At 36.5% G+C, this 27,208-nt stretch overlaps 1 protein-coding gene across 8 annotated transcripts in view; it reads right to left on the reverse strand.

Moving 5' to 3' along the window:
* Positions 1 to 1,134: 1,134 nt before the first annotated feature.
* The window catches only part of HCFC2 (host cell factor C2), a 44,351-nt gene continuing 18,277 nt past the window's right edge, over positions 1,135 to 27,208 (reverse strand). For 4 of the 8 annotated variants that reach the window (XM_036455126.2, XM_045587579.1, XM_045587576.1 and 1 more), the window contains 8 exons: positions 26,199 to 26,366; positions 25,621 to 25,673; positions 19,872 to 20,049; positions 16,731 to 16,934; positions 15,881 to 15,954; positions 13,760 to 13,897; positions 11,442 to 11,627; positions 7,092 to 10,590 (listed from right to left, as the gene is read on the reverse strand). In XM_036455126.2, the coding sequence (XP_036311019.1) occupies positions 10,276 to 10,590; positions 11,442 to 11,627; positions 13,760 to 13,897; positions 15,881 to 15,954; positions 16,731 to 16,934; positions 19,872 to 20,049; positions 25,621 to 25,673; positions 26,199 to 26,366 (1,316 nt within the window). In that variant the 3' untranslated portion in view covers positions 7,092 to 10,275. Of the gene's footprint in view, positions 2,563 to 6,135; positions 6,196 to 7,091; positions 10,591 to 11,441; positions 11,628 to 12,911; positions 12,963 to 13,759; positions 13,898 to 15,880; positions 15,955 to 16,730; positions 16,935 to 19,871; positions 20,050 to 25,620; positions 25,674 to 26,198; positions 26,367 to 27,208 lie in introns of those variants that run through there. The other 4 variants (XM_036455128.2, XM_036455130.2, XM_036455133.2 and 1 more) reach the window with 4 other exon arrangements.

Raw genomic sequence — 27,208 nt, forward strand, 5'->3', positions numbered from 1 at the left:
AAGCCAACTACCACAATTTTATACATTAACATTAAAAATAAAACATTCTACCATTTAAATAGATAGAAAGTAATAAAATTCAACATCCATTCATATTAAAGCTATTAGCCAACTTGAAGGGAATCTCTCCTTAACCTGACAAAGGACTTTTTTTTGGGGAAAAAAATACTGAACTGAAATGTTGAAAGCATTCCCTTTAAATCGAGGCTGAGACAAGGATGTTCACTATCAGTTCTTTACTATACTCCAGGCCTTAGCCACTGCAGACACGTAAGAAGAAATGTTTTTAAAGGTAAAAGGATCAGAAAGGAAGAAAATTTCACTATTTGCAGATGATATAATTATATAAAAATTCAAAAGGACATCTAAATATATTCTTAGAACTAATAAATGTCTAGCATGGTTGCTGGATCCAAAAATCAACACATAGTAACAATCCTATATAATAAAAGGCTAATATGCAAATAGACCGAATGGCAGAACTGAACAACCGGTCGCTATGACATGCACTGACCACCAGGGGGAGCACATGGAACATGGTGGGCACTGGCTGTAGTGGGATGGTGGAGCAGGTGAGTGGGGGCAGCAGACCAAGGCGAGCCTCTGGTGGTTACTGAAAATTCTTTGCTCCCATGCGCAGTGGTCCCACCGGGCACTCGCACCTGCTGCCAGTGCTGGCCCTGCTCACACTCACTGCTGGCGCTGCCACTTGCACCTGCTGCTGGCACCCGGTGCCAGTCCCCATTGCTCACACCGACTGACATGCCAGCTCCGCTGCTGGTGCCAGGCCCAATCACTCCGCACTGTCAACAGGTGTGAGCGGGGCCAGCACCAGCGCATGGGAGAAGTGGCAGCGGGAGCGGGGCTGCAGGCAGACGGGACCAGGGGCTGCCGTGGGAGAGGCCAGGCAGGGCCACAAACGATGGGCCTACACCTGCCCCAGTGCCCACTGCAGCCCCAAGGCCTATAGTTCCTTTCAAGGTGCATGAATTTGTGCACTGGGCCCTTAGTATATGTATAATCAGCAACAACCAGTTAGAATAAAAAGTAATTTAAAAAAAATAAAACTTACCATAGCATAGAAAATACAAAACTCCTAGAAAGAAATCTAAGACATGAAAGCCTTTATGGGGAAAAAATTATTCAAGTTTATTGAGAGATATTAAAAGGCCAAATAAACGGAGAGACATACAATGTTTTTGGCTAGGAAGATTCATTATTGAAAATAAATTTCTCCAAAATGAGGTCAACAGATTCAATACAATTACAAAAGATATTAGACAAACTGGGAGAAGTATATATGCAACATGTTTAAATGACAAAGGATTGGTATCCAGAATATATAAAGAAATATAAATCAATGAAGACACACACCAGACAGAAAAGTGGGCAAAAGACATGAAAAGAAAACATTTTTATATATGGACAAAAACTAAACTTTATAGCAAAGGAAATATGTTTACATAGGGGGAAAAACTAAATTTCAGTAATTATCAGGGAACTTCGAATGAAACCCATAGTAAGACACAATATAACAGCCTTCCAATTGACAAGTATAAAAGACGGTGAAGACCACGAGTTTGCCAAGACGTGGAGCAATGCCACTCAACCACTGCCAGGGGGAGTGTAAACCGGTATAAATGCTTTACCAGGCAGTTCAGCATGGACAAGGAAAACCTGCTTCTTAGAGCAGCGGTTCTCAAATGTTTGGTCTTAGGGCCTCTTTACATCCTTAACAATTACTGATCTCAAATTGCTGTTGTTCATGTGGGTTATATTTATAAATATTTGTTGTATTAGAAATTAAGAGACATTTTCAAAACACAAAAATACACAGGCACACACTGGATTAGCTATCCATGTGATGTAAACTCATGAAGAATGAGAGTAAAAAGGACAAGTAATGTCTTACTATTTCTATGAAACTAGTTTTGTCCTCAGAGACCCCCTGAAAGGGTCTCGGGGACCCTCAGAGGTCCCTGGGCTACACTTTGAAAACAACGCCCAAGAGCAACTCTTGAGCATGTGCCATCAGGATACATATTCAAGAATCCATTCATTCCTCAAATATATGTGGAGGCATTGTTCTAGACGTTGTGAATGTCGAAACGGGCAAAAAAGACAAAATCCCTGCCCACACAGAGCTTACACTGTAATTGGCAGAATGTTCATAGCAGCATCGTTCATAACAACTAAAAACTGGAAACCCAAATCTCCATGAACAGAACAGATAAACTGTGGTATAGTCAGGTAATGGAATACTATACAGCAGGGAAAACAAGTGAAATACAGTTACATGTACAAACATGGATGGAATCTCAAAAACAATTGTCAGAAAAAAGTCACAGAAGAATACATCCTGTATAATGCCACTTACATAACAGTTCAGAAACAGGAACATCTAAACAATGTATTAGGGATATAGACATAGATGGTAGAAGCATAAATAAAAACATGGAATTATTAACAAAAAAATCCAGAATAATGTTTGCCTCCTGTGGTGTGTTTGAAGGGAGGACAAATGGAGGATTCTAGGCATCTGAGAATGTTCTAGTTCTTAAGCTACTGGTTGACCACATGCATGATCATTTATTTCACAAAACATATAAAACAAAAATGGCATAAGGTTATGTAATACATAATTTCATCAACAAAGAGAGGGAACATCTCCCCAGTATTTCACCCACTTCTGGGCACTGCAAATCAGCCAATTATTGTAACTGGTGGGGAAGAAGTACTTGATAATATGAAAAAAGGAATGAGCATGGGCTGTTTCTCACGGAAGTTAACCAAGTTCCTGTAGGATCAGGATCCTATGAGATATTATAAGCACTGCCAGGCTCCGAGTCACTAGAATAATTCTGGTTAACTGGTTATTTTGTACACTGGGTATAATCATTTGTATGAAGTGAGAATGAAGCGATAGATGATGCAAATTCCAAAATACACTGACAAGAACACCGCTTCTTTACTGAATTCTGTTGACTTTCAAAAGTACAAATTCCCTTTGGCGCATTCTTCTTCTTTTTTTTTTTTTTTAATTTATTTATTTATTTTTTTACATATTTTAATGATTTTTTTTTTGCCCCCCTCCCTCCCTCCCCCATATCCCCTCCCTCCCCATAGTTTTATGTCCATTGGTTGTACTTATATGCATGTATACAAGTCCTTCGGTTGATCTATTATCTCCCCCAGATCCTCCTCCCCTCCCCGCTGCGGCGCATTCTTCTAATAATACATTTATGTTAATAAAAAAATATGAAAAGTGCATAGCTATTTACAGTTTCTCCACATCGATCAGTCGTAGGTCCAGGCTGATCACTCAGATGTCATAAACAATTTTGCAATCTTGTCTTTGCCAAGGTCATCAATGGCTGTGGTACTTTGCAGATCAAACAAGACACAGTGAAGGTACAACGTTCAGGGCATTAGCTACCAATTTCAGCATACAATTTGCAATTTTGAGAGAGAAAAAAAAGATCTTAAAACTATCTATCCCCCATACCCAAACAGGGCAGGGTTCAGGTATTATCTTGAGTTAGGGAGTTGGTGAAAGAGGTAGACTAAGCCCGGCAGTAAATGGCTGGAAAACCACTCCCAGGAAATGGGGAAGTAGGAAGTAGATTTCCCTACTCATCAAAAAGTTCCAGACATTGCTGTAGCTATTTAAAAAAATTCTCAGGTGGCCACAAGACCCAAATCTTACCCATATTTAAGCTGGCATGGACAATGCCACCAGGGGGCGCTAGCCAGCAACTGAGAGCAAAATGATTTTGGATGAACAGTTCCTTGGACCTTCAGAACAATGCCCACTCTCTTACATGCTATGCGCATGCACACCTTGGTTATACCGGATGGTAATTATCAGACCTGTAGCGTTTTTCCTCCGTCTCCTATAAAAAACAGACTGTGTCCTAACCAGTTTGGCTCAGTGGATCAGCCTGTGGACTGAAGGGTCCCAGGTCCAATTCCTGTCAAGGGCATGTACCTTGGTTGTGGGCATATCCCCAGTAGGGAATATGCAGAAGGCAGTTGAATCTGTGTTTCTCTCTCATCGATGTTTCTAACTCTCTATCCCTCTCCCTTCCTCTCTGTAAAAGATCAATAAAATATATTAAAAAAAAAAAAAAAAAAAAAAGAGCTGGGACCGGTTTGGCTCAGTGGATAGAGCGTCGGCCTGCAGACTGAAAGGTCCCAGGTTCGATTCAGGTCAAGGGCATGTACCTTGGTTGTGGGTACATCCCCAGTAGGGGGTGTGCAAGAGGCAGCTGATCAATGATTCTCTCTCATCAATGTTTCTAACTCTCTATCCCTCTCTCTTCCTCTCTGTGAAAAATCAATAAAAATATATTTTAAAAAAACAAAAACAAAAACAGAAAGTTGGGGGGGGGGGGGCACCTTTCTCAAGTGCTTAGGGAACTCCTACCTCCCCAGATAGGAGGAGGAACGAATAAATCCTCTTGGTCAGAGCTGAACACCTATTGGACCATGATTTACTTGTGGGAAGAGTTAACCTCACGTTCAAAAACAAATACCAGCTGCTACCTTTTATTTTTAACTTGTGTATGCTCTGACACAGAGGGTTTCTTTTTATACCTTCTCAATTCTCATGCTGAGTAATGAATGAAGTCTCTTTCAGCTTGGCTTTGGGTGGTAAGGGGACCGGGAAGGGAGAGTGGGTAGGATGAGGGACCATTTCCTTCTCTGCTCCAGCTTTCACATCTGATATGCCTCCAATCCATACTTTTTGCACTTCAGAGATTGTAATGTAAATTCCCTGACATCTCTGAGCATTCTGCAAAGACGTTTTGCTGAACCAGCAAATCAAATCAGGAAATAAGAAATCCTTCTGTTCCCTCCACAGCCTCACATCTATAACTTTCTACCACAGGCTTCATAACCCTGTATTCTCAAGACTGGAATCTGAAGTACTACCATGAGCGGTAGTCAGACTGTGAGTCTGATTAACTTTAAGTACAAGCTTCTTGCTCAAATCAAGTTATGCAAGATACCAACTATGCAAAACAAAAGAACCTCAACATACTCATTTTCAGATGTCCGAGGTGAGAGGAATAATCACACAAGTGGACATTTTCCTGATTTTAGTTCTTCAGAGGTCAGAAAAGAAGTAAATGAATACTAATAAAAAAATCTATTTTGGACAAGGAGGCTGATATCCTTGAATTTTATAGCCTTTCATTCTTCGTTCATTTTATAGAATTTATTGTTTCTATGCAGAATGTTGTAGTTCATGTTTTCCCACGCCTGGTAAAAAAGTCTTTTCCAGATCATAGAATATATAAGTATGGGGATTCCCAACTACACCTGGGAAGCTTGGAAGGAAGGTGTGCCAATGTTATTTTGTTCTCCAGTAGTTTAAGACTCCTTTGTCCCTCAAGCTCAGAGGAGACAAAGAGACCTGACTGGGAATGTAACGGAATCCAGTGTGGCTCTAATGCTGGTGTTCCATGTCCTCCAGCAGTCCCCTGTGCTTAAATATTAACAGTAAATAGTTTTTTCTAATGTTAGACAACTATCCATGGCTTGCCTACAGGGAAACAGAGAAGTTAACTTTGAAAATATTTTTAGTTCATTCTCCTGATCATCCAATGTTAAAAATGACATCCTAGCAATTACGACTGATTTCACTAAATGCTGAGATCTTTTAGACCACAGGCTCCCTCTTGAGATCTGGGCACATCTACATTAAACTCTTTTAGCCTAGTAAATTTGGGACATACCCTTATTTATCCCAGAACTTCTCTCAGGAACCTAAGTAATAATAGCAGGACAGGGGAAGACGAAGCTGGAGACTTCATTTCCTCCAAAGGCTTATTAAATCTGCTAAAAACTCTTTTCCTTTCAGAGTCTCCCTCCCCTTTTAACCACAACTTGATAAAGGGGAGTGAAAGTATGGAGAGATACAAAGGCGACAACTTTCTGTAATAATTTGTTGAAATATTTCAGTACCAGCTACGTGGGTAATGTGGGAGAGACATAAGAACCCAGGCTCCGCTGCAGAGATCTCCCACCTGCCAGAGGGAGAGGAACAAACAGGGCGCACCATCTAGAGGCAGCTATGAAAGGAGATTTAACAAGGACAGTGGGGGTACAAGAAGAAGGGATAAAATCCACCCGTAATTGGAATGCCAGGAACTGCTTCATTTCATCAGGTTGGCAAAATTTGACCAGAATCTTGAAAAAAATGGACAAGTTCAGTAGGGGTGGGAAAGGAGACAGAAATACATAATGGCAGAACATGGTATCAAAGAAACAACAACAAAAAAGACTTGTGACAGGGTCAAGAGAATGGTTAATATGACTAGTAAAACCAAAGAATTCACTGGATCTGGGAACTGAGAAGTATTTCTGACCTTTCACAAGATCCATTTCCATGGTGTAGCAACTGTGAGTTAAAAATGGGTGAAAAGCATAAGGAAAAAAAAATTAAATATATTTCACTTATATCTGGAAGTAAAAAAAAAAAAAGCAAAACAAATAAACAGAAATAAACCCTCAAAGGGGAGGCAGGCATAGAAATAGGTGCAAAGGTGAACAGGAATAAGAGATGAAAAAATTCAAATTATAAATTAATAATCCACGGGACGAATAGTGTATTCAGCACAGAGAATAGTCAATTAGATCATCATTAACTTTGCTTCAAGACAAATGGGTACTAGACTTATCGTGGTGGTCCCATCATGCGGTATATAAATGTTAAATCACTGTTGTATACCTGAAACTAATATTATATGCTAACTATGCTTTAATAAAAAAAATTTAAAGAGTAAGTAGAAGACAAAAAAAGAGGTGACAAGTTTAGACTGTGTTTGGAACTATTTGCCTTTTTACTTACAAACATACTATTGATAGTTCAGCTACAATAGGCTTAGGCTTTACATTCCTGCAAAAAAATGACTACCTAACACAATCCACTAACTTAAAAACAAGTTTTTAGACACAATCCATTCTTTATGAACCTGCCTATGTTATTTTACATGACTAATATAAAATCAACACTTCTATAAGTTTACTCTGCCATCACTATTTTTTCTTTCATATAGTTCAAAATAAATAACACCTATACTTGGTAATAGTAGAAAAGGTGCTTTATTTTACATATCATTGGTACACAATACATAAAACTGCCTAAAGTAAATCTTGAAAAACATAACTGCAGTTAAACCTTAAGTGGTGAAAGACCAAGTCTATTTTGCAACTTACTTCATTTATGACCAAATGACAACAATAATTTTAAATACTAATAATCTCTTTATATCCAATGTTACAAATGATTTTTATGCTACAAGTGCTGCACTTTTAATAAAAAAATCTCCAGTTATAGTAGACTATATCTCTAATCAGAACAAATTTTTACTAGTCTACAAGTCTTTGAAATAATGATCAACAGTTTCACCTGCTTATAGATTATATTTACGTAATTGGGTTATAGGGCAGGGGGCCTCATACATGCAATGAGATTATTTCCATTAAAAAAAAAATGCAGGTGAAAGTGAGTTTATAATACCCTATTTTAATTCTAGTTAAATTGTCAAAACAGGTTACTAAATTAAAATGAAACCAATACAATATTTTAGAAAACATAATTCTAGAGCATGCAACATCAAAATCTTTTTACTACATAAATGAACCAAAGTTGCAGAGCCCAGGAAGAAGACCGTGGCACAAAGACTTGTACATCTGAATTGCCTACCCAGGTGGGAGCAGTAAAAAAACTAATTTAACTAAGTGTAAATCCTCTTATGACATCTGCATTACATAGCCTACTGCTACTCAACTGGGATCTCCCCTTAGAAATGTACCAATCACTAGCTAAATGCGCTTCTCTTATTATTTACTCCAATCCATTCTAATCATGAACACACAGCTCAAAGAGGTCTTATTAACTGTTAATGTCAAAGCCACAGAGATTTCTCAATGGCATCTTTCAGTCACCAATCACTTATCAGAGAGATAAATGTGACTAGCATTTAATGTACAAATGCTAAATAATGATAATAGACTCTGGCCAGTTCTCCAAGTAAAAACATTTGCTATTTTAACAAATCCTTTCGGAAAGAAAGAATACCTTTCTAGAAAATAAGGCAGACGTTAGAACCAAAAGTTCATATTCATCTCCTGGTCTAGGACAGTAGAAGCATTTAAGCAAAGTAAACTAAATCAAATACAAAATATAAGCAAAGCATACTCAAACAAATATTCCATTCTTTGCTTAAAATCAGCTTATTCCTTGTCATTAAGAGAAGTGCTTCATGATACAAACTGTTAATTTATACAGAGACTAAAGGACTTACAGCCAGACCTTTTTCTAATAAAGCAAACAGGTCATTAAAATAATTGGGCCTGATACACATACTTACTATAACTTTCCATTCTTACTCTTTATAACTAAATGCACACACATACACAACAAACCCTAGCATTTAATATGTGCAAAATTGCTTACCATTTATTTTAACTTTGGTTATGTTTTTGTTTAGCCTATATCGACACATTATGGAAGCTATACAAATGATAACAAACATAATAATGAGGTAAAATTCTACTAGTGCAAAAAGCAAGCATATGCCAAAAAGCAAAGCATATGAGTTAAACAAATGCAGAATGAAGCTCTCACCAAGGGTGGTGCTGGGATAACAAACCAGAGAAGCTCCTTGTAAACATTGTTTGTAAAATACACATTTAAAGATTAAGGATTCATACAGCCACAAAAAAAGATATTCTAATAACACCATAGTAGTGCATTTATTTTATCTTTAGAGTTTGGAAATCACTCAGTATGTATCTAACAACTTGCATATTTCTTCAAGAGAAATTTACTTAATGAGACACATTAATTACAAATACTGTGGTATAAAAATCCCAGTTCTTTACAAAAATTATATATTAAAATATTCTATACACTTTAAATTAGTAACTGGAACATACATATAGTATATCAATTCTGCACAATTAAATCTATCTTTGTGTGGAGTATTATACATGAAGTTGGAGGACATAGCTACTCAGTCAACCTAAACTGGCATAGGTTATAAGATATAAAAAAGATAGACCTGTGCCGCTGCAGTTACTGCAGTTCTTAGTTTGAAATATTTTTGTGCAATTATTGCTCTGTATCTATTCCCAATTTGAATAGGCAGTGAAACCAAGAAATTCCTAAACGATTTAAAACAGATTACCTGTAGCAGAGCATCCACAATGCCTATCTGCATCTTTAAGGTTGTAATGGAACCTGAGTAAGCTATCTAATGCTTATATTTCAATTGTAAATATTTTTATACAATTTTGAGGTAAAAACAATGCAAAAATAAAATATTTAGAGCATTTACAAAAATCTTACAAATGTTTAAAACACTATTTCAAAATCTGTGTCTTTTTAAGGTGCTTCTTTCTTTTTTTCAATAAGGGGAATGTGCGGTTTAATTTTGAATGTTTTAGTTTTAGCAAAAGCAAAGTTAGGGCCAATGAAAATGATGTTAAAATGTTCAGGGACATACTTCACTTCTGATGAGAATATAGAATTTAAGTGCTGAAAGGGACCTTAAAAGTAAATTTTTAAAACTCCCTCATCTATTAATGAGGAAATTGAGGGCCAGATAAGTTAAGTGCTTTGGCCAAAAATATATTCCAATATATCACCCTAATGAGAAAACCCATTATATTTTGCCATAATTTGGGAAAATAATAAAATTCAAAAGCAGTTTCTGAACTTGCCTCTTTTTAGATTTCAGTAAGTTCTGTTCCAAATATATATAAACGAAGAAATGGCTGCTAAGACTAATAAAACAAATATTACTCAATAGGAGACACTAGTGAGAGGATCACTGATCATATAAAGTTAGAGGAAGTACTCATAGTCAGGGCAATGTAGGGAATGTTTACGGTATAAGACAGCACAGTGTACAACAGCCAGTTACTAGAATCTCCTCAATAACCCTAGGATGACTGAGTTACATGACCTTTATAAAATATATTGGGGTAATAATGTCTTCTAGCTTTTATCTCAATTTTACTATTTTCTTTTATAAAAGAGCTATAACTAAAACAAAGAATCCATATACTAAATCTCAGAGAGTCTTTGCTTCTTTTCTATTTTTATTTGGATCTAGAATTGAGCAAATACATTTTAAGAACAGCTTACAAATTCAAATTCAGAACTGCTAGAAATTCAAAGAATACTCTTTTTAAATGACAAATCTTCATAACCAGTTACTAATAAATAATCATAATCACAATAGCTTTAGTAAAAACAATTCAATTTAAAGGTCCTTTTTTATTGTTACCTTGAAGCCATCGAACTTGTGTAGCTGGTCCATATCCCTTTTCATTCTTTGCTGATATTCTGAACACAATGGCAGGTCTGGATGTATAATCAATATGTGCATTTGCAAGTTGCCCAGTGGTCACTATACATGATGTCTTAAGACCACAATAAATCCTCATAAAAACAAGTTGACTTGGATTATCTTGTATTTGTGCTGTGCGGATTGCCAAATAGGCTGAATATTCCAAAATATTTCCAGAAGGTGAAGTTGGAGGTTCCCAGGAAAGATGGATACCCTCAACATTCTTGAAGAGAGGAGAGGAAAAAAACTGGTGAAGGTTCTGAAGTTTTCTCTACTATGTTAATTCTACCTTTAAGAATACAAAGTGCTTTTTGTATTAGATGTTAGAACTTTTATTGTTGAGTTTTAAAAACCTACCTTAATTGGATCTGCATGTGTAATTAATGCCCACTTTTCAAAAACATATCTAGGCTTAATTGTCTGCTTGTCTTATGCCAAGAAAGGTATTTTTCTTGCTTGAAAGCAGGTATTTTCTCTAAAATTTTAATGGGTCAGGACCTTAGGATAAAATATAATCCAATTTTATGTATTCTATTAAATTTTTCCAGCACAAACCTTTGGTTCCATAAACAAGAATACAATTAATATTAAGAAACAGCAGATTTCTCTTTCTTTAACTTGGATGCTGTAATCCTGCTTGAAATCTGGTTCTTAAAAATATTGTGATTGGCCGAAACCAGTTTGGCTCAGCGGTAGAGCGTCGGTCTGCGGACTGAAAGGTCCCAGGTTCGATTCCGGCCAAGGGCATGTACGTTGGTTGCGGGCACATCCCTGGTAGGGGTGTGCAAGAGGCAGCTTGTCGATGTTTCTCTCTCATCGATGTTTCTAGCTCTCTATCTCTCTCTCTTCCCCTCTGTAAAAAATCAATAAAATATATTAAAAAAAGAAAAGAAATTGTTAAAAAAAAAATATTGTGATTGGTTAGCAGATAATATTCTTTTAACCTTTTAATACACCCTTTTTAAATATCTCCCATTTCATTAGACACTAACAAGAATCTCTTTATTGACAGTTTTACTTCATGTACAAAGTTTCAAATAATTTACATAACCAAGTCTTATCCAGACATCTCACCTTTGAAATTCTGACTGCAGAAGGAGCTCCAGGAAAACCAGGAATACAAGTTTTAAATTCACTGATTTTGCTGAAAGGGCCTATTCCACAACCATTGATAGCAGCAACCCTGAATCTGTATCCTGTGCCTGGAACAAGATCTTGTTTCTTAAGTAAACTGTAGTCAGGGACATCTGCATTTCCTAGCTAAAATGCAATACATGCAAAAGTAAAGAAAAGGTGCAATTAGTTATTTTGTAATTAAACATTAAAAAATACATTTTATTGATTTTTTTATAGAGAGGGAGGGATAGAAATAGAGTTAGAAACGTCGGTGAGAAACATCTATCAGCTGCCTCCTACACACTCCCCACTGGGGATGTGCCCACAACCAAGGCACATGCCCCTGACCGGAATCGAACCTGGGACCCCTGAGTCCACAGGCCAAAGCACTATCCACTGAGTCAAACTGGTTAGGGCTAACCAAAACTTTTAAATAATGAATTATTTAAAGGTTCTAGTCTACATTTATGTATTTCCCCCTTTTCCCACATGGAATGAGACCTCCAATACCAAAACAATTGAGCCCATAAATTGGTGATTCTTACTCAGGAAAAGTGCCCTTCCAGTTGAGAATTACTGATTATAAAAAGAAATGCAAGGATATTGTGCACATGAAGAGTACATAAGTAGCAAAAATTAACAACCACTATAAACAAAGTAACAACTATCTCATCTCCAAGCTGAATAAATGTTAAATAACTGGATTTCATACTCTAAGTAGGAAGATTATAATATTTACAGCTTTCAAATAATTTTCACATATTCTCCCTAACTTTTACTACCCCTCTGTGAAACATGTAGCACCAACACATCATCCCATTTTAAGGGAGCTATGTCATCTCCATAGGAAACTGAGTCTCAGAGAGCTTAAATGAGTGACTTGTCAAAGGTCACACTGTTGAGTCCTGGAACTAATCATGTAAACCCAAGTTTACTGATTCTTTTTTTTCTTTTTTTTAAATATATATTTTATTGATTTTTCACAGAGAGGAAGAGAGAGGGATAGAGAGTTAGAAACATCAAACATCGATGAGAGAGAATCATCGAACAGCTGCCTCTTGCACACCCCCTACTGGGGATGCGCCCGCAACCAAGGTACATGCCCTTGACCGGAATCGAACCTGGGACCTTTCAGTCTGCAGGCAGATGCTCTATCCACTGAGCCAAACCGGTCCTGGCCCAAGTTTACTGATTCTTAATGTTAAGTTCTTTTTACCTTTTAGGAAAAACAAGTAGCTGTTAGGACCTTATATGGATATTTCCTTATATATGAAATCAAACTGCATTCTGAAACTTCAATAGGCATAATACTAACAAATTATTAACCAAGACTTTTATTTTATTTTCAAGAATTGGAAAAATCCAATATGAAAAAGGATACTGGAAGTAATATTAGAAAAACTAAAATATAATAACTTATATATTCACCATTTGTGCAGATCTTTGGGAGATTCAATTTATTTCTTGGCAATTCTCTCTTTGAAATTCCCCATTCCAGATAAAAATTAGTTCAGTATGCTTTGGGGCTGTTATCTATTTCACAATCCTCACAGGGTTAAAGTCTTATTTATATGTATGAGGTCCTCCTTTAAGGGATTTCAGAACCAAGTGAAACTTAAATGGTATTCACTAGCCTAATTTTTTAAAATTGTGAAATCAGAAATAAAGTTCAGAGTAAGAAAAACATTCAATTAAACACATCACATAATAAAATTAGAGATATTTCAAAAAATCCTTATCCATACTAGCCAGACTATATTATTTATGACTCAAAACTCAGCCCAGTGATTGCATAAGATTTTTAAATTACCCTAGCTGGTTTGGCTCAGTGGACAGAGTGTCAGCCTGCGGACCAAAGGGTCCCCAGGTTCAATTCAGGTCAGGGGCTCATACCTCGAATTCACCGGGTATTCTCCCATGCCCCGGCCCTTGTCAAGGCACATGCAGGAGGAAACCAATCGATGTGTTTCTCTCACGTCGATATTTCTCTCTGTCTTTCCCTCTTTCTTCCACTCTCTCTAAAATCAATGGGAAAATATCCTCGCTTACCCGATTAAAAAATAAAAATCAATAAAGAAATTACCTGCTTGTGATATATTTTATAGAAAGATCCTTTAAAAAGAATACAACATAACTAGTATATAGAATTCTCAATTACAGATTGTGAACAGATCCTAATTTCACGCATTCAAGTGTCTTCAATTAAAGTTACATAAAAAAAAAAAGCCTCATTCTAGAGGCTTATAATTCAGTGTAGAAAATACATCAATAGCTACCTTTGAGATGCTTTGCTTCCCTTTTGGCAGCAAATAAAACTGGCTCACCAACGCTGTATTGTTTTTAAAAATTCCTACATCACACCACTGTCGTTCTCCTGCTTTCGTTGTGGTCACTGGGGTTGAAGGAGTCTCTTTCTGATTTCAGAGAAAGAAAAATTTATGAAGACTCTTATTGAGCATATAATAAATTTCTAGATTTAATAACTCCATGCAGTGATCTACAAGTAAGCATATGGGGAAACACCGCAACATTAATAGTTCATAAGTAAATAAACTCTTAAGAGATTAGGTCAACTGACAGTGAAACAGGGATGCCAATTCAAACACAGGGAGTGACAGGCATTCTCCAGGTCAGTAGCTCTGTACTATCATCCTCGCTGGAGTTAGCATGCTTTCCAATCCACTAGTGGTATGTTAAAATGCCAGCTGTTTTATAGAACATTGTCATTTCAGAGACTCTCTCAGAAAGTGTAATCTCTTTAGTGTGACAATACAACTGGCTCCAAAAGGAGCTAATAAGAAAAAATTCATTCCAAGCTGGCTTATTTCTAGATTCAAAAACAACTAGCAGAAATTCAGTGATCTTTGCACTTGAAATACCTGTGATTCTCCAAACCTAAAAGGAGAAAAAATGTTCAAAACTAAAATGCAATTTGAATACACTTTAGTATATGTACTAAAGAGGAACAGATTAAACAGTTTTACATTTTTTACCTTGCTTTAAAACAAATAAACTTCCTCTACCTTAAGCTACTTTTATGATAAGTGAATTATACTTATCCCTGGAACTAACCTTTTTAAGCCATCTTCTTTATAAATGAGACACTGTTTCCAGAAGCTCAAAACAAATGTGCACTTCAGTTATTTATTTCTGTCTTAAATATATAACAGCAGAGGTACATGCTTACAATTCACATTATTTGTTATTTAGGCTATCACACACGACAAAGTGAACTAATCAAGAGTCTTTAAGGTTTTTCTTTAAAAAAGAGGAATAGTTTTGAACTTGTTTTCATTTTTAAAGTTGTAAAAACTCTCTTCAACAACTTTTATAAAACAACTGGCTCCAAATGAAATAACAAATACCATTCTGGCTGATGCATCACAAAATAGATTTAAGAGAAAAAAAGTTCACTTTAATAATTCTTCCCTGAGAAGAATCTAAGAACACTAGGATTTAACATTCTGTAAAGGTAAAAGCCAATGACAGTAAATTACTATCAAAATCAGTAAAATCATGATTGGGAAAAAAAATTAAAACCATAGACAACTCTTGAAAACTCTAAAAAGTAAATATTAGGTCAAATAAAAACTCTTGCTCATAGCAATAAAGTTGAAATAATTGATAATTTTAAAATAAATAAAAGGTATATGCACACACATGCACACAAACATGTATTGTCCTTATATTTATCTAATTAAGACAATCTTGATATCTTTGTGAAGCACTTTCCTAGCATTTTAAATTTGGTGCCATGCAGACCAATTCTAGCTTCCCTTTAAATCTGGATGATTTAAATATTTTATGTAAGGCAGCAAATAATATTGTCCAATGTCAGAGAACACTGGGCTATCCTATAGGTATGTCTAACCCAATATCATAATATTCTGTTGTTCTCCTATTAAGCAACTAGCAATAGAGCCATTCAAGTTTTATGTTCTATAACATATCTTTTTACTCCTAAAACCATTAATGTAATTTACATATCTATATCTACATATACATTTCTGATTATGGAAGTAACACATTTCATTATAGAAAAATATTGAAAGCATAAAGAATAAAATAAAAATTATCTGTGGCCCCACAACCTAGAAAAATTCATCTAGAATTGTAGTGTGGATGTGTGTGAATGCATTTTGATATATGAATGGATGTATTAGGTGTATTTTTTAATAAAATTGGGACCACAATATGTATGTACATCTGTGTGTGTGTCTTTTTTCACTTAATATTACTGTGAACATTCTTCCTATTCAACCTTTTATTTCTCAATCTGTGTCAAATCATTACTTGAGTACACACACGACTATTTCTGTAACTTATGTAAAAAATGCTCAGTATTTAAAGTCTATTTAACCATCTGTAAACACACGGTCTCCATGTCATATACTTACAGAAAACGGCATTGCTGCAGTATGTGTCTCCACACGGCTGATCTTAGTTGCAGGCAGTGCACAGGTTTCATCAACTAAAAATTAGACAATTCATCAGATAAGACTTACATAATCACTTATTAGACACATTAAAATATAAATTATAAATATAAAAAATTAGCCAGAGGGAAAAACACCACAAGAACTATGTACTCTCTAATTCAAACTAATTCACAAAGTTGATTTTTTCAGGGTTTGATAACCAGCTAGAACTTCAGCAAATATTTACCAAAGATAAAACACAATTCCTAATCACAAAAAAAAAAAAAAAGAATTTACAAAATCAGAAAGCAATCAAGCTGGGAGAATTGTTACTCCATAGTCTAAAACTAATCTTTTCTCTTTTCTAAGGAAAAAAAAATTGTGTTTTTTTTTCACGGTATTGTGTTTCAGTGTGTGTCAATTTAAACATTTTATGTAAGACAGCAGATAGTACTCTATATAATAAAGTGCTAATATGCTAATTAGACCAAACAGCCAAACTACCATCAGGATAACATTCTGGACAACCTTCTGGATGAAGCTGGGACTACAAGGGCCGGTGGGGGTTGCGCGGGCTGAGGCCCTTGCACAAATTTCGTGCATCAGGCCTCTAGTATTACATAATAATTTTAATTGAAATAATTTATATTTTATATATAGTTCAATTCAAGGTGAACTGCAACTCCCAGCTAAAATAAATCTGATTTATATACAAATAAAGGTTCAAAATACAGTATGTGAAACACATTTCATTTCCCATTTAGAACAAGTTTGATGAATTTACATACAAAAATGCTTCAAAATACAGTATGTGAAATACATTTCAAACCTTCAGATTTGGTATTGAATGTTGTTAGTGAAGTTTCATCTTTAACAACTGCCCCATTTGTACTGGAGGATTCAGTTTTAATGGTCTGCTGGGTTACCATCGTCTGTGCACTGCAAACAGTACTGGATACAGAAGTTTCAGGAATTACTGTTCTTAAGTCCAGGCAACTACTTAGAACACTTAAATTTGCTGAAGTGTGAGGACCTAAAATTAAAGGGAAAAGATCAATTATTAACATAATAACTGCAGATAATTGTTGTATCTTAGAGTTCTTATCATATAATTCTTGGCATTTTTCCATTTTAAAATCATAAACATGAGCACCATAAATGTCATTCATAATAATTAACCATTAGGTAGAAAATATTTAGAAAAATAAAGTGTATAATGTCTAAAACAGGTGTCCAACTTCTCAGCTCCCTCTTCCATTCTAAACACTGAATCATTGTTCTCCAACTCTACTAAATCATGCATCAGATGGCCTTGCCTCCCGTTTTAGGGGGAAAAATAGAGGTCATCAGGTATGAATGCCATCAATTTTGTGCCTTCTCCTGTCCTCAACTAGAAAGGTATTTATGACTATGTCCACCCTCTCCATCTTCTCTTCCATTTCAGAGAATGAGCTGACCTCTCTCCTAAGGAAGTCTAATCTCTCTTCCTGATCCCATTCCTCCCCCATATTTCAGGACCCTCTGACCAGTCATTCCTCCCTCTATAGAATTTATAGATTCTTTTTCGTTAGTAGTTTTTGGCCCTCAGTTCATAGCATTATCAAGTCTCTCAAGCAAATACTCACTTTCCTTAACCCCCCACCTCCCAGTTATCCTGTTACTCTCTCCCCTTGCTATTCCCTTCTGAACAGTCCTATTTCCCTAGCCTCTGCAAATGTGGTTTCTGAAACACTACCTATTTTAATGAAATGGCTCTGGCAGACATCAATGATTTCTAAGGAATACTTTTCAATTTTAAATCACCTCACCTTTCTGCAATGGAAACTATACTGACCATACACTCCTTTTTGAAGCTATTCCTTTCTTTAGGTAACTTATCTTCATTCATTCTGCAATATTAAGATTTACTACCTACCAGACTTTGTGCTCGTTTCGATAACGGTGAGACAAAGAAAGTATGGTACACACCTCATGAACGTACAGTCACATGGTAGAGAGAGAGATGCACACACTAGTCACAAACTGTGATGCCCACTTCAGAGGGAAAAAATGATACCAATATTTTTGGTTCATTTCCTAACCTGCTAGGAACCCCTTTTTAATCTCTTCAGCTAGCTTCTCTCCTTCAAATGATCCTTTAAATGCAGGCATTCCTAAGCCTTTTCTCCTTTTACATATTTCCCCTGTGTTTTAACTACCATTCATGATTATACTTCTTTCAAATACATGATACGGGCACTGTACCAGGTGCTGGAAATAGAGCAGTGAACACATCAAACAGGGTCCCTGCTTTGAGAAGTTTACACGTTAGGGACCCTTAAGTTCTAAAGTTATATTTATAGACAAGAACTGCCTCCTAGACTCCAGACCTAAGTATCCAACTATCCATTAGAAATCTTTACCATATGTCCCTCAAATGTCTCAAAAACAGTCAAATTCACACTTGCTCCTATATTTCTTCTCTTGATGACAAGTATCAGCAACCACTGAATGTCCAACACTAGGAGTCATGTTCAACATGTTTTTATTTCTCATATCCAACCAATTCTCAAGACTAATAGTCTCCAAAATTATGTATTCTCTTTCCTCCAACTCACTGACTGCTTTAGTCTCGATGTATCTCTCAGAATCCTGAAAGTTTCCTCCTAACAAGTTTCCCAAACTATTTCTATTATAATTCTTCCTGATGATGAGACTAGAGTTCCCTTTCCAAAACAAAACAAAACAAGAAACTAACCATGTCACTCTTCCACTCTTGAAAAATACCAGCTATCCCAACCAGCAGAGAAAAAAACCCCAATCTGCTCATGTTAACCTGAGACTGGGTAGCCATTTACTCACACCCTTGAGTATCGATGATGTGCCAGGTACTGTCACTGTTCAACTACTTTGAATTTCCCATTTGCCTAATATTCATTTTATCCAGACTGCCTTACAATGTAGAATTTAGAGTATATTAATATTTTGAAATCTCAAAGCTCATATTTGTTTATAAGAGTGTAAACTTATTTATAAAATAGACATAGAAAATCACTACACAAAAGAAATTAAAGTTGAGATCTAGGACCAAGTTTCTATAATTTTGACCAAATAATTTTCTTATATCAGAAAATCAGTAAGACAAAAGCACTCTCCTCTTCCACAATGAAAAGACAAAACTTATAAGAAATTATTTTCCTTGAATATTTTTTCTGCAATCAACTTATAAAGAAAAATGGAAATAAAAAGAATATTACAATGGCTAAGTTTGAATCATTAAAAAGGAATTAAATTTAATCAGCTGTCATAATTTTTTTCAAATTATAAAATAAAGTCACAGGAACCTATGTCAAGGATGTATCAGAATGAGATTTATAAAATAATTTTAGGTACTAAAATCAGAAGCAATGCTAAATATATCTCATCTGGTTTCAGACTATTCAAACTAACTTATTTTAAATATAAAGATCACCAAATCATAAGCTTTCCCATGATTGCAATAGCTCTCATAAGTGAACTATCTTTCTGAAAATAATCCAGTTATTTGCTGAACAAATATTTACTAAGTGACTACTTTACCAGGCTTGAATCTGGGTGCTAAGAAAATAGAAGTGAACAAGATAGACAAAAAAATCCCTGTCCAAAGTAAATAATATTAAACAGTTATAAATGCTAAGAAAACAGAGCAATAGGATAGTGACACTGAACACACTGGCCAGCTACAAACACAAGAGCTTTCTCACTTAAATTATTTCTTTTCATTTTAAATGTATTTTTTATTGTTATTTAAAGTCCATTGCTCATAATTATTCATTACTATTCAATTTATTAATTGTAATTGACATCATACATCACTCTAGTCAATTTATTTGGTATATTATTATTTTGAAAATGGATCAAAACCATATAACATTTACTTTTTCAAGCACTCAAAAAGTCCCTTCCATTATTATAAAAAGCTGTAGCTTTACTTAAAACACTATCTTTATACCTTCATTTTTCCTTAGCATATCCACCATACAACTATTATGATTAGAAGCATTAGTTGCCAAAGGTGAATGTAAAACGGCATTAGAATCAGTCGATGATTTGAGATCTGGTTTGTTTTTCACTGGAGTTCCTTTCATAACTGTATGTTCAGTTTTTGCACTGTTCATTGTATCACTGATCTACAAGAAATAAAATAGTTTATTGTAGCAAGCAACGCCCAATTGCATAGAAATATATGTAAAAAACAAGCAAATTTACAACTTAATGATTTTGAAAATAAGTTAACCAAAATATAAAATAGTTTAAATTATATTCTTAATTTGTAAGAATTATTTTTAAAATTTAAAATAGTTTAAGAAAACAATTTCTTTTTACTTAATTTCCATTCTCAAATGGCTTGTTCTAAAGGGAAAGGGGAGGGTATATTTTGAGAGGGGAAAATCTACATATTTATAACTTGTAGTTAATATTTAAGTAAATATGGATGTAACATAGGAGACTGCACCACAGCTACTGAATCTAACATTCTGGTTAAATTTTCTTAACAAGGATCAGACATGTATATTACAGATCTGACGACTCCTAAAAGCAAAATCTCAGTTACATGGACTCTTCAAGCAAAATAATTATTCTGGATAACTGAACTTTCCATATAGATATCAAGATTTAATACACAGACACATCAATGTGCTTTACCATTAAACATTTTAGATAGGAATCCTCCTAATTATATTTTATTTTTCTTAGTAAACATACTATAAAGAACACATTAAAAGTTTTTTCTATTTCATATCATTAATGTGAACATCAGTTATTATATTACAACTAGAGGCCCTAGAGGCCCGGCACAAAGGGCCTCGTGCACTGGTCTGGGGGGGGGGGCGGGGTCCCTCAGCCTGGTCTGCACCTTCTCGCAGTCCAGGACCCCTCCAGCTCCTTGCCACCAGCCTGCTCTGCTCGCTGCTCCTTAGCACTGGGCCAGAGAGGCTCCTGTTGTGCTCGCCACCTGGAGCCTGGCTTCTGGCTGAGCGGCATTCCCCTTATGGGAGTGCACTGACCACCGGGGGGAGCTCCTGTGTTGAGCGTCTGCCCCCTGGTGGTCAGTGTGCTTCATAATGACCAGTCATTCTTCCTTAAGGGTCACTTAAGCTTTTATTATTATAGATTAGTAACTTCGCTTTTTCAGGAACCCTCAAGGAGAAACAAATGGCACTAGGGCCAAGAACACAAATTCCCTCATTGTTACTGTTATTACCAGAGGCCCAGTGCATGCCATTTGTGCATGGGGAGGAGGGAGTCCCCTTGGCCCAGCCTGGGCCTTCCTGCAGTCCTGCGCTCTCTCACAGTCCAAGACCCGTTGGGGGATGTCCGCCTGCAGTGAGCACCTCTCCCTGGTGGCCAGTGCACGGCATAGTGACCAGTCATTCCACCGTTGGGTCGATTTGCATATTAGTGTTTTATTATATAGGATACTTACAGGTGTAATAAACCATAAAAATGATCTGATTTTATTCCGATACTCCAATATTCCTGCTCCTTTTTAGTTACCTGTTTTTTGTTACTTTTCTGTCAATTATAACTATATTGTCAACTATAAATTCTCATGGCTCTATGGAAACTTAACATGCCCTATACCAGTAGTCGGCAAACTCATTAGTCAATAGAACCAAATATCAACAGTACAATGATTGAAATTTCTTTTGAGAGTCAAGTTTTTTAAACTTAAACATCTTCTAATGCCACTTCTTCAAAATACGACTTGCCCAGGCCATGGTATTTTGTGGAAGATCCACACTCAAGGGGCCAAAGAGCCACATGTGGCTCGTGAGCTGCAGTTTGCTGAAGACGGTCCTATACTTCTTTTCTAATTGATAGTGATGGTGCTACTGTTAATAAATAATGATGATAGCCACAACCATTAGGAAGCATTATACTATGTGGCAGGAATTCTATAAGTTGAATAATATGACCCCTATTATTCATGAAAAAAAAAAAGAGATTCAGAGAGCAAAAGTAATCTACCCATAGTCAAGTAGTCAGTAATAACAGAGACAGAATCTGAACAAAGGTGTATGTCACTACAAAGTCTCCATTTTATAATGTCTCTCTGTACTCTGCTTAACAATCAGGTATCTATCTAGTCTAACTAGAAGTGTTTAAAATGAGAAAAATAAGCCCTGAAGATTTCTGGTTAAACATAGCAGATTAAATACGTTTCAGGAGATTCTTCCAAAAACCCACCTCCAATAATCAAAAAGAAATCTTTGTCTCTAGAGAGGCATAATCAAAAGAGGGATAGAGTAGGAAATTATTATACCTCATTATAAACCTTATAGCACTATCTAAATTTTTAAGAATCTATAAAATAAAAGTGTAATATGCTAATTAGACTGGACATCCTTCCAGATGACCTTCCCAACGAGCCGGGCTGCAAGGCAAGCTTGGGTCCCGGGTGCCAGACAGAAGCCGGTGCCAGCAGCGAGGGGAAGGAAGGCCTACTCTTACACTAATTTCGTGCATTGGGCCTCTAATTTATATATAAAATATATAGTCATCATATAACATATGTGTTTATAGCACCCCTTAGCCATAGTTTTGCTTTTTGTGATTTCAATTACCTTATCAACCAACCATGGGCCAAAAATATGAAATGGAAAATTCCAGAAATAAACAACTAATAAATCATAAGTTCTACATTGCATGGTATTCTGAGTAGCATAGTAAAATCTCCGGCTGTCCCACTCCATCCTGCCTGGATGAGAATACACCCTTTGTCTAGTGTAGCCATGCTGTATACACTACCTACCCACTGGTCACATAATAACCATCTTGGTTATCAGATGGACTATTGTGATATCACAGAGGTTGCCTTCAAATAACTCTTATTTTAATTAACAATGGCCCCAAAGTGCAAGAGTTGTGATGTTGGCAATTTAGATATGCCAAAGAGAAGATATAAAGTGTTTTAAGTAAAAAGGTGAAAGTTCTCAACAGGGAAATTTTAAAAAATCATATGCTGAGGTTGCTAAGATCTATGATAAGAAAAAACCTTCTATCTGTGAAATTGTGAAGGAAAAAGAAATTTGTGCTAGTTTTGCTACCACACCTAAAGCTGAGAAAGTTACAACCACAGTACATGGTAAGTGCTTAATTGAGATGGAAAAGACATTAAATTTGTGGGTGAAAGAATGATCAGAAAACGGGTCCCAACATGTTGTGCAGAAAGAACTTAGCTCATATGAAGACTTTAGCAAGGGATCTCCTGAAACAAGCGACCACATTCATACAACCTTTATCACAGTCTATGGTTACAAATATTCTGTTTTATTATTAACTATTATACTAGAGGCCTGGTGCACGAAATTCGTGCACGAGGGCGAGGAGAGGGTTATCCCTCAACCCAGCCTGCACCCTCTCCAATCTGGGACCCCTCGGTGGGATTGGACCTAGACAGGCAGTCAGACATCCCTCTCACAATCCAGGACTGCTGGCTCCCAACTGCTTGCCTGCCTACTTTCCTGATTTCCCCTTACTTCTGCCTGACAACATGATCACCCCCTAACCACTCCCATGCCAGCCTGATTGATGTCTAACTGCTCCCCTGCCTGTCCCTTTGCCCCCAACTTCCCTCATCTGCGGGCCTGGTCACTTCTAATTGCCCTTCCCTGCTGGCCATCTTGTATCCACATGGGGGCAGGACTTTGACCACATGGGGGCAACCATATTGTGTGTTGGAATGATGGTCAATCTGCATATTACTCTTTTATTAGATAGGATAGAGGCCTGGTGCACGGGTGGGGGCCAGCTGGTTTGCCCTGAAGGGTGTCCCAGATCAGGGTGGGGGTTCCCTTGGGGCATGGGGCAGCCTGAGTGGGGGGCCTGTGGTGGTTTGAAGGCCGGCCATGTCCCCCAGTGACTCAAGCGGAGGCCCTGGTACCTGGGATATATTTACTTTCTACAATTGAAACTTTCTAGCCTGGAGCAGAGCCAAGCCTGGGTGGCAGCCATTTCTGTTTGGATTTGTTTACCTTTTATAATTGAAACTTTGTAGCCTTGAGTGGAGGCTTAGGCTGGCCAGGGCAGGTGGAAAGCTTGGCTTCCTCCGTTGCCAGGGAAATGCCTCCCTCCTGCTCTCTGTGGCTATAGCCATCTTGGTTGGGTTTATTTGCATACTAGCTCTGATTGGCCAGTGGGTGTGGCCAGTGGGCATGACTTGTGGGTGTAGCAGAGTGATGGTTAATTTGCATGTTACTCTTTTGGTAGGTAGGATTATTGCTAATCTCTTATTGTGCCTATTTTATAAATTAAACTGCATCACAGACTATGTATGTATAAGAAAAAACAATATATAGAGTTTGGTACTATCCACAGCTTCAGGCATCCACTGAGGGTCTTAAAATGTACCTCCCCAAAGAAAATGGGGGACTATTTTGTGTGTGTGTGTGTGAATACATTAATATGGTCTACTCAGAAGTAACTGTATGGACTTTATTATATCCCCTTTTTGGCATAATAAGTCTTTTTTGCTTATTACAGATCCTCTGCCATGTTCAGAACACCTGAGCCTATATCTACATCATTTTCCTTGAAAAGAATGTACTATGAATGTAGAGCACAGTTTGTCAGATAAGAGCAGTGTAAATCCTAGTAAGCTTATTCATTAATCTCTACAAAAACCTACTGTGAAGCTCTTCATAAACAAGAAATAACCTCACACACACCGGTGCTCAACTTAGCAACTCATATTCTTTGGTAAACAAAATACATAAATATATTTCATATATATTTTGAAAGTACATCTTTAGAAATTTAAAATGTGTATCATATTTAGAAATGGCAAAATCCTATATTATAATGAGGCGATATGCAAATTAACCCTCATGCCATCACAAGATGGCACCCACAGTGGAGGCAGGGTTCCCGTAACACAAGATGGCTGTGCCCACAGCAGAGGCAGGTTCCCATAATGAGCAATCAGCAGGGACATGAGGTTGCACCCACTGCCCAGTGGGGATTGACTGAGGACCCCAAGTCGCGCTCCCCACCTGGCAGGGCTTGCTGGGGGACCTCAGGCCACATCCTCCACCCCAGTGCTGGGCCAGGGGATGCATGCCCAGTGTGCACCAGGGGACCTGAGGCTGGGACCCCACCCAGCGATGCTTGACAGGGGTGGGGCTGGCTGGGTCTGGAACTCACCCAATGGGGGTGGGGCTGGCCGGGTCTGGGTCTCACACAATTTTGAGGAACATGCAGGTGAGTGGGGTCTTGACTCTGGGCCCTGCAGTGCAACTGCAGATTCTGACAGGAGGAAGATTTTCATATACATTTTATTAATTTTCTTTCATCTCTGACACTTCTATTAAAAAGGGCAAATACCAATATTAAAATATTTCCTCTAATTAAGTCCCTTTTAATGTGCATGAATTTCAAGCACTGGGCCACTAGTTAAAAGTAATGGATTAGCTTCTGATGCCATGTGTAATGAGGTCAGGGTTTTTTAATTCAGGCTACTGTCACTATGATCTATGGACCTTTCTTTAAAAACACAGCTACCTGAACACCATCCTAAAGATTCTGCTACTACTAGATCTGGGGAAAGGCCTGGGACTCTGTGTGTTTGTTTTTTAATCTCAGGTCATTCTGATGTACAGGCAAGACTGAGAAACCCTGTCCTAAGGTAATATGCTAACAATATTAAAACATGGGACTATAACCATACACATTCATTTACCATCCTAAATTAAACTTACACTGTTAGGAATGATGCTATTACTGTCCTGTCTGTGAGGGTCCATCCTGACTCCTGCAAGAATAAGAAAGTTCAGACTGATATGATCTAAATTAGCTTCAATAAAATATATTACAGTCAAGAATTTTCAAGAGTTACATATTAAAGGTTAAAAAGTAGTTATCTTTATCAAAGTTTATCTGCTTTCTTAATAATTGACTGAAATCCTTTCTTGAAAAACATGTAAAATTAAATTTGCTTTTATTTCCAAGTACCTGTTAGTTAAAAATATTTGGGGGAAGAGCCAAAATATTTATGAACGCTAATGAAAATAATCTCCTGGAGTTAAGTAGCTTGTCAAATTAAGACAGTCCATCACAATGAACTGCAGAAGAAACAGGCTACCCTACATATCTGAGTTCTATTACACTGTAATTGTAAAACAGTCAAGTTATAAAGCTGAAACACAACATATTTACCAGACAGGAAACATCATATAAGATTTCTTACACCAGGCCTATTTATAGGCTTTTCTTTAGTATCTTTTAAAAAAGCATACATGTTATAAGTGTGACAATTTATGTTAAGTATGCAATTTACCTTGCATATGTGGTGCTGCTGAAAAATCTGACGATGCAGCTTGGTATGGCAAGTCAGTATTCAACTGCAAAAGATAGCCCTCAACTGTAGGCACTTCATCCCATTTGACATGAAAAGAGTTGGTAGTGGCTTTGATCAGTTGTACTTGTGATGGCGCTGGTGGTTTCTCTAAAGAACAATATTGATATTGACATTATACATTTCAAATGTATCAATAGTTTGCCTGTAAAGTTTGTGTAGACCTGGAGCTCTGAAAATGTCAGCAATGAATATTTCATCTGTTTACCAAGGGGAAAAATTTACTCAAATAAACACGGCTATGGAAGGTCAAATGAAAACAGTTTGAGGTTCTGTTTCTATTTTTATTTTATTTAATCCTTCATATAAATAAATCTAAAAATAATGTAGTTCCAACCTATTTGAATCATCAGATTCAGAAAAAAATGTTTAATCCTAGAAGTGAGGGGAAGTATTACATAGTAATAGCTAGATAATTTTACCTACTCTAAGTTTTTAATTTTATGAGTCAATTTTTAGGCAACAGTATACGTGTTGAAATACTGTTAATGCTAGGTGATTTGGATATGATATTTTGGAAAAACATAACATCTTTGAAGTTAATATCCTTTTATCAAAACTTGTACTATCCAAAACAGGTAATTACTGTGGTATAAAATATTACCAACATTTCCAAAACAAATAAATTACAGACTCTTAGAAAAAAGAACCTGAGATTATTTCAAAGATATCCTTTTCCTCTTTTGGTTTACTTGCCAAACCACAGAACTCACAATCCCAGAGGTAGTATATCACCTCTTTGCAGTTATATAAGACAATTAATTCTTCTAGTGAACTGAAATCTATAAATGATAATTTAACCCTACAGAGCACATCTAATATCTATTTGTATCTTTCAGAGTAGCAGTCAACAAACTATTGCTCATGTGAATGTTTTGTAAATGAACTTTTATTGAAGGTATACTCATTTTTTTTTATGTACTGTCTATGAC

The sequence above is a fragment of the Pipistrellus kuhlii genome, unplaced genomic scaffold (assembly GCF_014108245.1).
Source record: "Pipistrellus kuhlii isolate mPipKuh1 unplaced genomic scaffold, mPipKuh1.p scaffold_m20_p_3, whole genome shotgun sequence".
Classification (NCBI taxonomy): domain Eukaryota; kingdom Metazoa; phylum Chordata; class Mammalia; order Chiroptera; family Vespertilionidae; genus Pipistrellus; species Pipistrellus kuhlii.